General features: G+C 36.6%; 1 protein-coding gene across 5 annotated transcripts in view; it reads left to right on the forward strand.

Annotated features, from left to right (window-relative positions):
• Positions 1-8715: 8715 nt before the first annotated feature.
• The window catches only part of LOC107798616 (protein DETOXIFICATION 31), a 43080-nt gene continuing 34230 nt past the window's right edge, over positions 8716-17565 (forward strand). For 3 of the 5 annotated variants that reach the window (XR_012703645.1, XR_012703644.1, XR_012703643.1), the window contains exons 1-4: positions 8720-9112; positions 9729-9998; positions 10166-10437; positions 10768-10854. Coding sequence is in view for 2 of the 5 variants with exons in the window: in XM_075240581.1 (XP_075096682.1) it covers positions 8810-9112; positions 9729-9998; positions 10166-10437; positions 10768-10854; positions 16848-17016 (1101 nt within the window). In the remaining 3 variants the exon portion in view is untranslated. Of the gene's footprint in view, positions 9113-9728; positions 9999-10165; positions 10438-10767; positions 10855-12587; positions 12607-16847; positions 17440-17565 lie in introns of those variants that run through there. The other 2 variants (XM_075240581.1, XM_075240583.1) reach the window with 2 other exon arrangements.

Genomic DNA, 17565 nt, shown 5'->3' on the forward strand with positions numbered 1-17565 from the left:
AGAAGGTGGCTCGAATTACTTAAGGATTATGATGTTGATATCATCTATCATCCGGGGAAAGCAAATATTGTAGCTGATGCTCTCAATCGGTGTTCTATGGGAAGCTTAGCTCATGTTGAGGCAGACAAGCGAACTATGATGAAGGAAGTCCACTGCATAGCAAATCTAGGAGTTTGACTTTTGGACTCCGAAGATGGTGGCGTTGTTCTCTAGAACAAGGCTGAATCCTCCTTAGTAGCCGAAGTAAAAGAAAAATAGTTTAGTGATCCCTACTTAATGCAGTTGAAGGAAGGAATTCACAAACACAATACTATGGCTTTTGAGCAAGGGGGGATGATGGTACTTTGAGATACAGAGGCAGACTATGCGTTCCAGATGTAGATGGGCTCAGAGAGAGGATTATGTTAGAAGTCGACAATTCCAGGTATTCTATTCACCCATGTTCTACAAAGATGTATCATGATCTTAAGGAGGTTTATTAGTGTACAACAACAACAACAACCCAGTATATTCCCACTTAGTGGGGTCTGGGGAGGGTAGTGTGTACGCAAACCTTACCCCTATCCTAGGGTAGAGAGCAGTGCCAAATAGACCCTCGGCATCCTTCCCTATAAGAACATCCCACCTTGCTCTTGGGGAGACTCGAACTCACAACCTCTTGGTTGGAAGTGGAGGTTATGAAAAAGAATATAGCAGATTTCGTGGCTAAGTGTCCAAATGCCAGCAGGTGAAAGTCGAACTCCAGAGGCCTGGCGGTTTAACTCAGAATATAGAAATTCCCATTTCGAAATGGGAGATGATAAACATGAACTTCATAACAGGTCTACCTTGCTCGTTCCGGAAGCATGATTTGATTTGGGTGATTGTAGACTGACTTACCAAGTTAGCTCACTTCTTGCCAGTGAAGACTATAGATTCGGCCGAGGATTATGCCAAGTTGTATATCAAAGAAATTGTCCGATTGAATGGGACTTCTTTTTCCATTATCTGAGATCGTGGTGCTCAGTTCACAACAAACTTTTGGAAATCCTTTCAGAAGGGATTGGGCACAAGGGTGAACCTTAGTACCGCTTTTCATCCCCAGACAGATGGCCAGGCGGAATGCACCATTCAGACTCTTGAGGATATGTTGAGGGCGAGTGTTATTGATTTTAAAGGTAATTGGGACGATCATCTACCTCTCATTGAGTTTGCTTATAATAACAGCTATCACTCTAGTATCAAGATGGCACCGTACGAAGCTCTGTATGGGCGAAGGTGTAGATCACCAATTGGTTGGTTCGAAGTCGGAGAAGTGGAGTTGTTAGGACCTGATTTGGCTATCAGGCTATGGAGAAAGTCACCTTGATACAAAGCATTTGAAGACGTCTCAAAGTCGCCAAAAGTCCTATTCGGACGTGCGGCGTATAGACTTAGAATTCCAAGTTAATGATTGGGTGTTTATGAAGGTATCACCCATGAAAGGCGTTATGAGATTTGAGAAGAAGGGGAAGCTTAGTCCCCGCTATATTGGTCCATATAGAATCCTGCGAAGGATCAGACAGGTGTCTTATGAGTTAGAATTTCCACAAGAACTAGTTGTTGTACACCCAGTGTTTCATGTGTCCATGTTGAAGAAATTCATGGGAACTTGTGGTTCCTACAGAGATTATAGGGGTTAAACACAGCCTGTTCCAGTAGCTATTCTTGATCGTCAAATCCGCAAGCTCAGAACTAAGGAAATTGCTTCAGTAAAAGTGCTTTGGAGGAATCAAAGGGTTGAAGAGGCTACATGGGAAGCCGGGAAGGACATGAAGTTCAGATATCCCCATCTCTTTGAAGAGCAAAAGGAAAATGTGGAAGGTAATTAACATTTCCATTCAGTTCTTAGATTATAATCTCCATGTCCTTCAGTATTTACTCATCTTAGTATTTAGTGATCACGTGCTCGTTCAGTTTGATATACATGTATTCATGATATTTCAGTATTATCATGTCCCCATCACACCCGTTTAATGTCCATAGATAGTCGTAGTTGCAGCCAGGACCATCATTCAAGGACGAATGATCCCAATAGGGAGATAATGTAACACCCCATAAATTTAAATTAGTTGTGGATGCATTAAATGAGTATTCATGTGATGGTTATCAATTGGTTATGATAATAAGTGTAAAAGGCATATCATAATGATTTGGGATCCAAGGAAAGGCCTAAGTCTAAGTCAAGTTTGAAAACTTCATGATAGACTAAAATTCAAAATGAGCACGCACAAGATCAAACTTTGCATGATCATATCTACATTTATATAAAGTATTATGTGATTCAAAACCTATCAAATGAAAGATCTTTGAGTCTAGTTTTAAACTCTTCAAACCGTTCGTCATTTAGACACTCCTACCAGAAGTTATGACCAAATTACCAAAAGCTCGCAAAATTTTACACTACCGCGCCGCCCCATGCGGCGCGGCCGTGTAGATTAACAGAGCACCTCCAAATTTCATTTCTAAACACATTTTTCATTACCACGTCTCCCCATGCACCGCGACTGTGCAAATATTCATTTTTTGTCAACTTGACCCTATTTTGATATAAAAACTTAGGGGGTTATTTTCCCCACTTTATTTGGACGAATTTTAGGGTTTTTCTCCACCCTCTCAAAACCTTAAACCCCTCCCATCTACAAGGTAAGTAATCCCCATTATCTTGGAGGATAATGATAGAATTGGAGGATCTCTATGACCAAACCAATGGAACCAAGCTATACTAAATTCAGAAGGAAATTAATGATTTATCTCAAGGCGTCCTCGACGTTACAGGTTATTAAACAAAAATGAAAAGGTTATGGGAAGAATTGAAAATTTTGAGTACCAAATCTCAATGTAGTTGCCACTGCACCTGTGGAGCCAAGGAATCCATGCATAAGGCCAAACAAGACAGGCGCCTGATCCAATTTCTGATGGGACTTAATGAAGTATATACGGTTGTGCGAGGTAGTATTTTGATGATGAATCCATTGCCATCAGTGGCTCAAGCATTTTCTCTGCTGATCCAAGAGGAAAAACAAAGGGAAGTTAGGCCAAGCAACTCACTTATGATGGAATCTGCATCTATGAATGTCAACTCTTCTAGGAATATCAGCCTACCTACAATGGAATCTACCTCTTTGAATGTCAATACATCTAGAAATGAGGGCTTCAAAACCAATTATTCAACTAGGAATCACCCAAATAGCAGGCCTCGTCCATTTTGCGATTATTATAAACATCTAGGGCATACCAAAGATAAGTGTTTCAAGCTACATGGTTATCCCCAAAACAACACCTTTAATTCTAGAATCAATAAGGGTAAGAGAGTTTCTGCAAATGTGCATTGTGCACTAGTTGAATCTATGTCAGTTAAGGATGATGGGATGAGCTCTCAAGGGTGTAGTGACAACAACAACATGAATTCCCCTCTAAACTTGACCAAGGAATAGTATGTGCAACTATTAAGTCTACTACAACAATTTCACATTGGGAATGGAGGAGAGAACACCACCAGTCCGGCTCTAACCAATGGAAATGTAAATTTTGCAGGTATCTTTGCTTGTTCTTCCTCTGTCTTGTCTATTGATTTTGGTTTGCTATCATGTAGGTGCTTTACACCAAGTGCTGACCTCTGGATTTTAGACTCTAGAGCATCCAACCACATGACCTTTAATAAATCCCTGCTATCTCACACAAAAACTCTTTCATATCCTTTGCTAATTATTCTACCCAATGGATATCGAGTGAAAGTGACAGAAATTAGAATTGTAACACTTACATCTCACATAGTATTACATAAAGTTTTTTATGTACCTTCTTTCAAGTATAATCTCATTTCCATTCATTGCCTTACTTCACAGCTTAAAAGCTTAGTTGCCTTCACTGACTCTTCATTTCTTCTGCAAGCCCCTTCAATGAAGAGGCCTCTGGAGATTGGTGGGATCAAGGATGGATTATATCATCTTTGCTCCAGCTGTCTAAAGAACTCAATTTCAGCTTCAGACTCTGCTCCTTTGAATTCTTGCACTATTTTACCTACTTCATGTCATGTAAATAGTTTACATTCTCACATTCACTCACATGTAAATGTTTCACATACTCACACTCATCCATGTTCACTTGTAAATACTTCCAATTGAAATAAAACACAGTGCTCTACTTCACAATATACTTTGCCTAATACAAACAGTGTGGACCTTATATGGCACAATAGGTTGGGACATGTACCTTTTGTGAAGATGAGGGGTATATCATCAATTCCAGTCCAATTTTCTTCAAAACAACCTTTCCTTTATTCAATTTGCCCTATGGCCAGAAATCCAGGCTACCCTTTCCTCAGAAAACAAGCTCCACCAGTAATATCTTTGATCTCCTACATGTTGACCTATGGGGACCTTATCATGAACCTACTCATGACAATTTTAAATACTTCATTACCTAGTGGATGATTATAGTAGGTGTACCTGGACACACATCTTAATATCCAAAAGTAATGCTTTACAGATCATTAAAGCCTTTGTGTCTATGGTCAGCACCTAATTTCAAACTAAAATCAAGTGTATTAGGTCAGATAATGGCCTAGAGTTTACCAACAGTGAGTCCACTTATTTCTTCCATTCCAAGGGAATCATTCATCAGAAAACATGCCCCTATACATCTCAACAAAATAGAGTAGTAGAAAGGGAACATAAGTACCTCCTTGAGACTGCCAGGGCACTATTGTTAAAATCCAAATTACCTCTCAAATATTGGGGAGAATGCATATTAACTGCCACCTACCTTATTAATAGATTACCTACTAACCATCTCAAAAACAGAACTCCTTTTGAATACCTATACAAAAGAGTACCTACTTATTCTCATCTTAGAAGTTTTGGTTATTTGTGTTTCCCTACCACTCCTAAGCCTCACAGAACAAATTTGAACCAAGAGCAACACCCCATGTTTTTGTAGGTTACCCCTATGACACAAAGGTTACAAGGTCCTTAGCCTACTTACCAAGAAAATCTCTGTTTCCAGAGATGTGGTGTTTTATAAGAGTGTATTTCCCTTTGCTATTTTATCTGACTCTATACCTTCTCCTTCTGTATTTCAATCTGTCCCTTTTGTTGATGATTTGCCTCCTCCTTATACCAATACTGATAAATCTACAACCCTTTCTCCTTCATCCAACATACCATCCTCATCCGTTTCTCCATTACATTCTTCTTCTACTCTTCATCCCATTTCTCCTCCTATAGCTACTAGAAAGTCTTCTAGACCTCATAAGTTACCTGTTCACTTAGAGGATTATGTGTGCTCTCTTCCCAACTTAAAAACTCATGTCTCCTCTGATTCTCCTTTGTCTCTTAGTGCTTTGTTCTCCAATCATCACCATGTGTCCCTTACTTCTTTACTCTCAGATAGTCAGCATCTTGTGCAAACTGTTTGTCATGATAGCGAGCATTCTTCTTATGAAGAGGTAGCCTTGCACCCTGCTTGGCAAGAGGCTATGTCTTTGGAGTTTGGGGCCTTACATGCAAATAACACTTGGGACCTGGTTCCTTTACCTTCTGGTAAGAAAGCCATAGGTTGTAGATGGGTCTACAAGGTTAAACACAAGGCTGATAGGAGGATAGAGAGATTCAAGGCCAAGTTAGTTGTCAAGGGCTATACCCAGCAAGTTGGGATTGACTACACAGAAACCTATTCTCCTGTTGTGAAAATCACTACAGTTAGAGCACTCATAGCCACTCCTGTTAAGAAACACTAGGGCATCTTCCAACCTAATGTGAACAATGCCTTCCTCCATGGTGATTTGAAGGAAGAAGTTTACATGCAATTACCACCTGGTTTGGTAGTAGACATATCTGGAGTTTTCGGCAAGTTAAGAAAATCTCTCTATGGCCTAAAACAGGCTAGTAAACAATGGTATGCATAATTGGCAACTGCTCTATATTCTAGAGGTTATGTTCATTCCTTGCATGATTATTCTCTCTTCTACAAGAAATCACCTTCTTCCATAATTTTTGTTGTTGTGTATGTTGATGATGTTATTATTACTGGGACCAGTTCTATAGAAATCACTGAATCGAAAACCTTCTTACATGACTAATTCAAGATTAAGGACTTGGGCAGACTTCACTATTTCCTTGGTTTAGAGGTTCTTTACAAAGAAGATGGAGTTATCATCTCCCAGAGAAAGTTTGCACTGGATCTCCTGAAGGAATTTGATTGTCTCAATTGCCCTAGTCTTACTTCTCCTCTTGATCCCAATGTCAAACTAAAAGCTAAGGAGGGAGCTGATCTTTCATATCCTACTTACTACAGGAAGCTCATAAGCAAACTCAACTTTCTTACTAACACCAGGTTGGACATTGCCTTTGGTGTTCAACACTTGAGCCAATTTATGCAGGATCCCCGCGAGCCCCACTGCTGCCCTTCACTTGCTTAGGTACCTCAAGGGTGATTCTACACTTGGTATTTTTATGTCCAATGATCATGATTGTACCATCAAAGGGTATTGTGACTTTGACTGGGCTGCCTGCCCAGATTCCAGAAGGTCTGTCAGTGGTTACTTGGTGCTGCTGGGTACTAGTCCTATTAGTTGGAAGTCTAAGAAACAAGAAACCATCTCTCTCTCTCCTCTGATGAAGCTGAATATAGGTCTTTTCAAAAGGTAGTTGGAGAATTGAATTGGTTGTGCAGATTGTTTGAGGAACTGACTGTTTCTTTTCCTACACCTGTGAGTGTATATTGTGACAGCCAATTCGCCTTACACATTGCTAGGAACCCTGTGTTCCATGAGCGGACCAAACACATCGAGGTTGATTGTCACTTTGTACGGGATAAACTTCAAGAAGGTCTCATATCCTTACATCATATTGGCACACACAACCAACTGGCAGACATTCTCACCAAGGCTCTCACTGGTATCAAGCATTCCACTGTGTTAAGCAAGTTGGCTGTGAAGACCTCACCTCCAACTTGAGGAGGGTATTGAGCTATGAATATTTATGTATTTCACTTACTGTTAGTTAGCTTAGCTTAACTGTTAATTAGTTAAATGTTAGTTTAGCTTAGGTGTCAATTAGTTGGCAATTAGTTAGTGTTCCATGTTATAAGTGGAGGACCCCACTCATGTATATATGTACTCACTTACTGAACAAAACAAGAGTTCATTTCAGAAGTTTATTCTCTCTCGAAGCAGCTTCTGCATTTTCTCCATGACAGCTCAAGCTTGAGCTCAAGGATCTATGTGGCTTCTCCCTCTTTACACATTACGTTTTCAAATTTATGTGTTTGGAAGAAATGACCAACCTCCATGATGGTAAAAATTGCAAGGCCGGGAAGTGGACCATCCCACAGTCACATGTACCATTGTTTGTTAGATATGAGTTTCAATGTACAGGATCTTAGCCATGTTTAGTTTCAGCACTTAACTCAAAATTTATGGCTTGTTTCAGTTTTCAAACTTATGTGCTAACTGAATAAACTGCTTACTTAATCATTGTTATATTTATTATAATTTATTATCCCATAAAGGTCTTGTTCCTCCGCTTAGAGGGTGGTAAACAAGACTTACTAGATACATTTGGGGATACTTAGCCTGATTAAACTTACCACAAAGCATGACAGGCGCTGAGTATGTAGGTGACAAAACCCATAGCTAGTGGCTGGATCCGTAGACTCAGAGTACATGTTCCATTGATTTCCTCCCCGCCATAGCGAACCTTCTCAGACTCTCATATTTTCCAAACATTGTTAGTTATTCCCATTGAGTGGCCCATAGACTTATATTTTCAAACTTGCAATTAGATGCTCATGACTTTGTTAGTGGATGTAGTTGTCACACATGTTAACGTTTATAATAAAATTCAATTTTCATACAATGATTTTCTTATTATGAATTTCTTGAGTATGATGTTAAGTGCGGACTTTCAGCTAGTTAAAACAAGGCTCGCTTGATGGGTTAGATAGCTCGGGTGCCATCACATCCCATCCTAGTATCGGGACGTAACAAGAACACACATAATTTAGTCTTAGAACAAATGAGAGTATGTTCAAACTTTTTTGCCCTTTCAAATGTATTAATTATTCTTCACCTACTCTCGAAAGTAATTTATTACTCCGCCTCATCCTTTTCGTATTTGTTTTTTTAAAGTTTTAGAATACTAGCAAAAATTTAATAATATTAATCATATGAATTATTCGATTAAATTAATTTTTTATCTCTTTGCAAACTTATTCTGAAGAAGGGTACGCAGGAATTCTTTAAAAAAGATTTATAGTCATTTACCAGAAAAATAATATATTTTGAGAAATATGCTTAACCATGGGCGGATTTATAGTGTACCGAAGGACTTACGTGAACCCGTGGTCTTCGTCAAAAATTATGTATATTATGTGTATAATTTATATAATTTATCTAAATACTACCTTTGTGAACCTATAATTATATTTGTTGTGTTGGTTCACTAGTTAAGTAGCTCTAATTTTTCTCTAAGGATCGATTCTTCTTGAGTTCATTTATTCTATTTTTTTTATACTATCAAACTAGTGGTGAACTTATCCTTTAAGAATCCTAAGTTCGCCCATGTGCTTAACGTCTATATTGGCTTTCTAAATCAAAAAACTATTTTATGCCAAATAATACAAAGCATAGGAGGAAACAATATTATATTTTAAAAAAAAAAAGTCAAAACAAAAAATGAAAAGAAGAGAGAAAAAGAGCAAACAAATGAAACACAGGATTTACTGTATGGGAAATTTTATACTCCACTATCTTATCAGGAAATAAATCCGAATTCTCTTTTGTCCTCCAATGGAAGACTCCCCTAAGCAGCCTCTTCTTTCACCTTGTGAACCCCAAATCACCGCACAAACTTCTGCATCTTCTTTTGTTGCTGATATTCCCCCTATCACTGGAATCCAAGATTTCTTCAGAGAGTTTTTTGTTGAATCTAAGAAATTATGGTACCTTGCTGGTCCAGCTATTTTCACCTCCCTTTGTCGCTACTCTCTTGGTGCTGTCACTCAAACATTTGCTGGACATCTTGGAACTCTTGAGCTTGCTGCTGTTTCTGTTGAAAACTCTGTCATCGCCGGTTTCTCTTTTGGTATCATGGTAATGAAGTGCCACATTTTAAGTGGCACTATTTCCTCTTTAGTAATTAAAAAATGAAGACACTTTTATATTTGAAACTCTTTAATCTTTAAATTTTATTTTATCTTAAATTAGTACTTCATTTATGATAGAATCTTAATAATACCAAATATGTCTAAGATGAATATACATGGAACGACATGGTCATTTAAAAATCATATAGCCGACCGATCCCAACTTGCTTAAGATTGAGGCATATTTTTGTTAGTGTTAAAACGGGGCAACAATGACTAGTAGATCTCGTGTTTTGCAATTCATATTGGAATCTGCTAGTTATTGGACAGATTCATTCATCTTCACGTAGTGGTGGAAAAGAATGTTTCGGAGGCAGAGAGCGATTATAAACTTCACCTCTTTTTGGACCTTTGACAATTTTCGTAGACCTGAACTGCGTGTGCGCTTCTGCCATAACATAATCCTCTGTGTACTTAGTGTATAATTTCAACATTATCTTCCAGCAGAATTCCATATTGGCTACAAATATGTCGGAACAATCATGCTACTGATTTTACTATATGAATATTTTGATTTTTGTTTGAAATTTTAATGGTCCTTTTTTTGTTATTTTGGAAATTAGTTGGGAATGGGAAGTGCGTTAGAAACACTATGTGGACAAGCATTTGGAGCAGGACAAATTGACATGCTAGGAGTATACATGCAAAGATCATGGGTTATTCTCAATACAGCAGCAGTAATTCTAATGTTACTTTACATTTTCGCGGCACCATTTCTGAGATTAATTGGACAAACAGAGGACATATCACGGGAAGCAGGGAAAATGGCTTTATATATGATTCCTCAGCTTTATGCATATGCCATGAATTTTCCAATCGCCAAGTTCTTGCAGGTATAGGTTGATTCAGGATTCAATTTGATGGTTAAATTTTTAAGTTCTTGTTATTGAACATATTATACGTTTGAAATTACGAGTTAAACATTTAACATTTGGTAGAATTTTAGTAATTTTCTCACACACACATATAAACACTCTCAATGTCAAAATCTGCATTGCAGGCACAGAGCAAGATTATGGTCATGGCATGGATTGCAGCAATATCTTTGGTTCTGCATACTTTTTTTAGCTGGTTATTTATGCTAAAACTTGGGTGGGGACTCGTTGGCGCCGCCGTGGTACTAAACTCATCGTGGTGGTTCATAGTGGTGGCGCAGCTGCTGTACATATTTAGTGGGACTTGTGGACAAGCTTGGTCAGGTTTCTCATGGAAGGCTTTCCATAATCTTTGGGGTTTTGTTAAGTTATCTCTTGCATCAGCTGTGATGCTATGGTAAGTTATCCACAAAAATTTCATCTTCTTTCATTTTGTTTTGGCCTTTAACTCTTAGTGGTGCTTAATATTTGGTTTTATTATATTTGAAGAATCAATTTCTTTAAATTGCATTGACAAATAAAGAGTTTACGTTCCGCGTATTAATTGCTTACAAATCTTTTACATCACCAGGTTCAGTTGATTTACAATAATAGATAATTTTCGAAGAAAGATAGAGCCTAATTTTCCAAGAAAAATACTTGTACCTTTGTAGATTAGTGATCTATTATGTTTCTGATAATTATGGTTTTCTTGAACTGATTTAGTTGGTATCTAATTACTATGCAGCCTGGAAACTTGGTACTTTATGGCATTGGTCCTCTTTGCTGGTTACTTAAAGAACGCAGAAATCGCTGTTGATGCCTTGTCCATTTGGTGAGTGCCGGATTACTCATTTGACGCTTGTTGTCTGGCCATAATAAGAAGTTTTGACTCTTTAAGGGGCCGTTTGGTATAAGGGATAAGTAAAAATAGTGTTGGGATAAAAATTTAATACCATCTTATACCTTGCTTGGTAACCTAATCTGGATAAGTTATCCGGAGATTAAAATAAGTACCGGGATAACTTATAACTTATAGGGGATGAGATAATTAATGCTGGGATTATTATCCTAGGACAAAATAGTGAAATTCAAACAATAGCCCTAAGGTCCTCAAACCCTTTTTCTACGTCATTCACAAAAAACTGGTGGATCTTGGTTGAACCTCTGATGTGCATTTTTTTTTTTTTCAAATCGCAACACATTCCATGAATATTGAGAAGACCAAGAAATCAGTAGCATTATATATATGGAAATTAGCTATCTTACATCTGAAGGAAACAGGTTAGTAAATATGATAACATTGAGACCAATTAATTTAACAAGAGTTATATCATTCCTTGGGGTGAATACTTTGCACGACAGCCTCAATCACTTCCTTGGCTCTTTCAAATACATATGGTCCTTTAACTCATCAACTGGGGTGCCTTCATCAATGTCATCACTAGTTCCGTGAGTTTCCTTGTGATGCTGAGGTTTTTTGTCCTTGTGAATCATAGCCTCAATCTCTTCCTTTGCTTGATCTATCAAATTTGGTGCTTTTACATCTTTTGCGTCAGCAGTAGATGTTGGGGCTTCATTGCCTCTGAAGTGGAGTTGGTTGTGTGTAGGATCTGGTGAAAGTGAAGATCATAGCATATGCAATATTTTTTATATAATGTTTGATGCTTTAAGTAGTATAAGTCAAGTTGTTGAACCGATATTTTTTGTATGGGCACAACTCTTGTTGCCAGGAATGGTAGAGCAATATTTCTTCAAATTTGGTTCTGCAATAGGGATTAAAGTTAGGAAGAAGATTTAGAAGAATGAAATCAGCAAATATACAATAACACAACAACAACATAGTCGGTATTATCCCACACACCGTGGGGTCTGGGGAGGGTAGTGTATACGCAGACTTTACCCCTACTTTGTAATGATAGAGACGTTGTATTCAATAGACCTTCGACTTAGGAAAACATAAGTACCACATTAATGAAAATATAGATAAGAAGGGATAGTAAGAAATCAGCAAATATATTTCAAAGAACTGAAAACTAGAGCCTCGAAAGATTATTTAATACTTGTTGATGTAAGAATTGGAAATTGACGTATGTCATTTGGATAAAGGAGCAAGAAGATGGAGGCTAAATAAGATGGAGGATATTTTTGTAAACAAACAACTTCTTCTTAGAAATTATGCAATGCATATTATTTTTAATATAATATACTAAATAGTAGATAAAAAATAATACCGGGATAACTAATACCAGCATAACTAATCCCAACATAATTAATTTTAACGTTACTTATCCCATCATAACCTATCTTCGAACCAACGACCCCTAAAACTATATCATACTATTCTACTTTAGTGGCTATTGTAGACGACAAAGGAGTAGTTGGGGTGGTTTGACTAATAATTGTTTGAGGACAACATTTGACAGTCCCTCACTTGTCCTTTGGTGCAAGGTAATTAGAGATAAAATCTAGTAATACTAATACACTACTAGCAGGGAGTAATTTAATTAATAATTTGCAAAGATAATACTGATTTAACAAAGAATTAAAAATAATGTCATTTTTCAGAAGAGGCTTGCGTTATACTGCTATTGCTTGGAGATAAAAACAAACTTTGACAATGCAGAGAGAAGAAGTGGATTCCGCCAATGCCTAATTGTAACTTGTAAATATCATTTAAATGAACTTTGGGGATTCCTAGTGGATGATCATAATTGTTATTATTATTATTATTATTATTATTATTATTATTATTATTATTATTATTATTATTATTATTATTAGAAGTAATAATTGGACAAACTCAATCAACGAAATCAACTAAAAGAAGAGCTCTTTAATTATTCCTCGGAAAAGGCCTCCTATCTAGAACACAATTAGGGGTGTACAAAGAAAACCGACAAATCGCACCAACCCGAATAATCCAAGTCAAACCAGGAAAAATAATTCGACTATGGTTTGATTTGATTTGATTTGGTGTTGGGAAAAAAAAACCCGACCATAATTGGTTTGGTTTTAACTAAAGAAAGTCATACCGAAACCAAACCAACCCGACATTACATATATAGAAATTTTAATAGATATATTTAATATATAAATATATTTATTGTGATGTAATTTATAAATATTTCTTAAAAAATTTCATAATTTTATCTTTTAACGTATTATTTCAAGGTTGGACTTAGAACTTTTGAATGTTCCAATAATTTTTATAGCCATTAATATTGTAAAAACATCACGATATAGCCAGTTTTCAGACTGGTCATTCAAAAATAGCCAGCGTTTACGAAGTCAATGAAAAATAGCCACTATTTGCTGCAACAGAGACCAGTCCAGCATAATATATTGGAGTTCGGTGCACCTGTGTATGAACTCCAGCATATTATGCTGGACCGGTATACTTTGTTGACTCCAATATAATATACTGGAAACTAGAGCACCGGTGCTCCAAACTCCAGTATAATATATTATACTGGACAATTATACTTGCTGGAACTCCAGTATATTATGCTGGAGTTCTAGTGTACTTATGCTAGAACTCCATCATATTATGCTGGAGTTCCAGCATACTTATCCTGGAACTCCAGTATAATATGTTGGAGTTCAAGCATACTTATGTTGGAACTCCAGTATAATATACTGGCGTATTTTCCGGGTTTTGAACAGTGTTTTCGCTCAGATTTATCTTTACATGAAAAGTGGCTAAATTTCGATTACTTTTGAAACTGGGCTATTTTTGAACGACCAGTTGTAAATCTGGCTATTTTTGAATTTCTCCAATTAATATTAGTGAATGAAATAATGCTAACAAAAGCCCAAACCAAAATCAAATCAATACTAATGCTAACAAAAGACATTCAATTCCATACATTTTTTGTTTTGCAATAATTTAGATAAAAATGCATAACCTATTTTTATTTTTTCTTTAGCATTTAGTCATGTAATTGATACTCCCTTATTAGTCTACTTATTTTAGCATGACTTAGTACTTTTAGGTTATGTTTATTTTTATTATGGCTTTTTAATTAGCAATATTTATATTACATATCTTTATTGTCTTTTTGTTGAATATTTTAGGATAATGCCATGACACATCTCATATTTTGTATTATTTTCTTGAAAAATACTTTATATAGTTATATCTTAGTAGGATTAAAGGAATATTTTGAGCACAAGTTATATGTTTGGTTCTACAAAGATTTTACCGAAAAAAAATCCGAAAAAACCCCGAATAACCCAAAACCCGAGAAAAACCGAGATTGAAAAACCCGAGTTTTATTGGTTTGATTTGGTCTTTGAATTTAATAACCCGACACAATTGGTTTGGTTTGGTAATTGTAAAATCCGAACCAACCCGACCTATGTATACCCCTGAACACAATAATGAAAATACGGAAAGGAAAGATCCTACCTAGATTAGCTGAGCGAAAGCTAACTTTAGGCATGTTCCATGAGAATTGAGATGATATTATTTGTATACTTTGGATTCAAGAATATATTCACTAGTGACACTTCTATAATTTATAATCTAAGATTTGTAAGGCTATAGTCCCTAAAATGATTACTAGTCCTTTTCACTATGTTTCACTTTCGTACTCTTTCTCTCCCTTTCACTATGCTTCACTCTCTTACTTTTTGGTACACTAATTTTTTCTTTATTTTTTTCAAAAATTATTTGAAACATCTTTTCTCTTTAAATTTAGCTACTTATATTTGAAATTAGATTTTATTTCTGTAACATGCATAGGCAACTGAGCCTGACATTAGTTCTAATAAGTAATGGTATATATGTGAATATGCATGGTGTACTTTTTTTCTCCGCATAGCTTCTTTGGATATGGGGGATGGGTTTTATTTTGTTGAGAAGGTGTTAGAAATTCGGGAGGTCGTGATCGTCAAATATGCATAATGCATCCATGTATAATAATTTCTATGTGGATGAGTCCATGCCACTGGTCCAAGGAGAGAAAGAAAGAATAGAATGAAGAAGGAAAACAATAGGAAAATATATAATATTATAGTAAAATCAATGTTATAAAAATAAAAAAATTTAAACATTTTTTGGCTTCTCACTCTATTCAAGAGAGTGCATTTCACTCTCCTGGAGATCCGACCTTAATTGTACTTGTGCCTTTTTCCTTTTATTGAACTTTCTTACCACCAGGAAAAAAGCTAACATGATTTAATGTTTCACTTACTTCAACTTTGAGCTACGCAACTCAACTCCTCGGCTTACTTCCTTGTTCTAACTTCGTCAAATGCCTTCAAACTACATATATCAAACAAAAGATCTTTTTTTTAAACCCCTCCCAAATTAGGAGGATATATAGTGTTTCCACACTTTCCCTCCAACGTGACTCGAACCCAGGACCTAACGGTCGTAGGTGGAGGTGTTTTACCAACTGAGCAAGTCTCGCTTGTCTCCACGGCTTAATTCCTTGTTCTACCTTAGTCAAAGCTTTCAATTTCATTAATTTTTATTTAACATGGTCAAATACACCTATCAGATTACCTCAAATAATTTAGTAAGTGTAAATCCACAAAATCAAGGCAAAACATACATAAATTAATGTATATGATGTTGAATGATTGAACCCAATCAATTACATTAATGTCACACCCCTTTTTACAACCTCACTAACCCCCTTATAAATAATAAAAAAAAAATTAGTAAAACATGAAAAGGGGTTTCAATTAGAAAGTGACAAAATTGTGTTCAAAAGGAAATAACTCAGAGTCGCCACCTGACATTTGATTTCGATGTGCAGGTCACCATAATTTTTCCTTTAAAACACTTTGTACTCCAAATTGAGTCTGCACCAGAGATTCGGGTAAGGGGGTTCGTTTGACTCGAGAGAAAATATTAGGCACTCCCTAAGTCCCGTAACTAGTACGGTTGCGTACATGATCAAGTTGGCTTTAAAGAATGTTCAGATTGAGGTAAAAAAAACACAAAAGAAAATAAACAATCAAAAGGCTTGAGGTCGTCCCCTCCTAATAAAATAAAAATAAATATAAAACAAGAATAAAAGTACTACGAGTTTTGCTCTCGGCCTCCAAATACAAATACCTCGGGGCATACCCCGAAAAAAATATATATACAACTCCTTCGGGGCATTTTCCGGATAAATTTAACTAAGGGAACGACCTCTTGCCTCGAAACTAACAAAATCCTAAGGCTTGCCTACCCGGATGTTGCCGGCCTAAGCATACTACTAGCGGGTAAATAGAAATAAGAAGGTAAAATGTGACAAGGAGTACAACACATACAAATTGCATTTTTTAATCTCCAAGTTCCCAATCCCACTACTAGATGCAGTACTTCTAATTGATGTCACTAATGTCCTTTAAATTTATTATTTTAACTAACCTAGCAGCCAATCATTCAAACTCCAAACAAAGCTCAATTCTATGTATTAAGAGGACAATTTCATACTTGGCAAGAATTTCATCATCACAAACAAACTGAACAAATTTCCAAAATATATTGAACAAATTGATGATATAAAGGAAAAGAATAAACCTTTTGGCGAGCAAAGTTTCTCTTAATAACAGATTGATGAACTGGAATTCAACACGGTGACCAAACTACGAATAAAGTAAGCGAACTGAACCTCGAACAGATGTGAAATCCGATTGTCGGACAGTTAAACGATGCTAAGCAACTCGCGCACAAGATCCAAACTGAAAAACCTCGCCGGAAAACCTCGTCGAACTCTGGCCGGAACCTTGAGCTGACCTTCGATGGCCGGAATCTCGCTGACGAAACCTTGATAAATAGGACCGCTTTAATGGAGGTTTTGGGCTAAAACAATGGTATTCCTGCAGGTTTTGTGACAGTTTGAGCAACTCTAGTTGCTGCGTTTTTTGGAGTAGGGCTAGCGGTTGGTTAGTGTGGAGAAGAAGGAGATGGCGTGAGGGAGATGGAGTTTTCGCCGGTTTGATAAGGGTGGTCGCCGGCGTCCAGTCAGGCGGGGGTAGTGGGTCGACTGATTGAGAATCGTCGGCATTGCTGTGGCTTGGAGATGAAGAAGAAAATGAAAGAGGTCTAAGGCTGAAGCTTGAAGATGAAGAAGCAAAAATAGTCGAACATGACTGGGAGGGTCTGTCTGTTTGTGTCTTGGTCTCTAGGGTTTGTATTGTTGTCTAAGGTTGAAGAAGAAGCCTCTCCTGTTGTCCAAAAATGGCCGATGCCAAAACTAGCTCTAAGTTTTTTTTTTCATTAAGGAAAATGGGGTATGGGCTAACAAGATTTGGGCTTCCAAATTGGACTCTAGTATAATGGGTTTAAATTAAAAGAGATGGACTCACACCTTTGGGCCTACAAATTTTCTTGTTGGACAAAGACAAACTCAAAAAAATCCTACCAAAAATGTTAATTAAACTTAGTCAAGTAAATAAACAAAATTTTAAAATGAAACTATTTTTTGTATTTTTAAAATTTTGTATTTTTTTTTTGTATTTTGTATTTTTAAGTAAAGAAAACAGGCTAAAGTCATGATAAAATTAAGATACCATGAATAAAAATATACTAATTGATCTTAAA

This window comes from Nicotiana tabacum, chromosome 20 (assembly GCF_000715075.1).
Source record: "Nicotiana tabacum cultivar K326 chromosome 20, ASM71507v2, whole genome shotgun sequence".
Classification (NCBI taxonomy): domain Eukaryota; kingdom Viridiplantae; phylum Streptophyta; class Magnoliopsida; order Solanales; family Solanaceae; genus Nicotiana; species Nicotiana tabacum.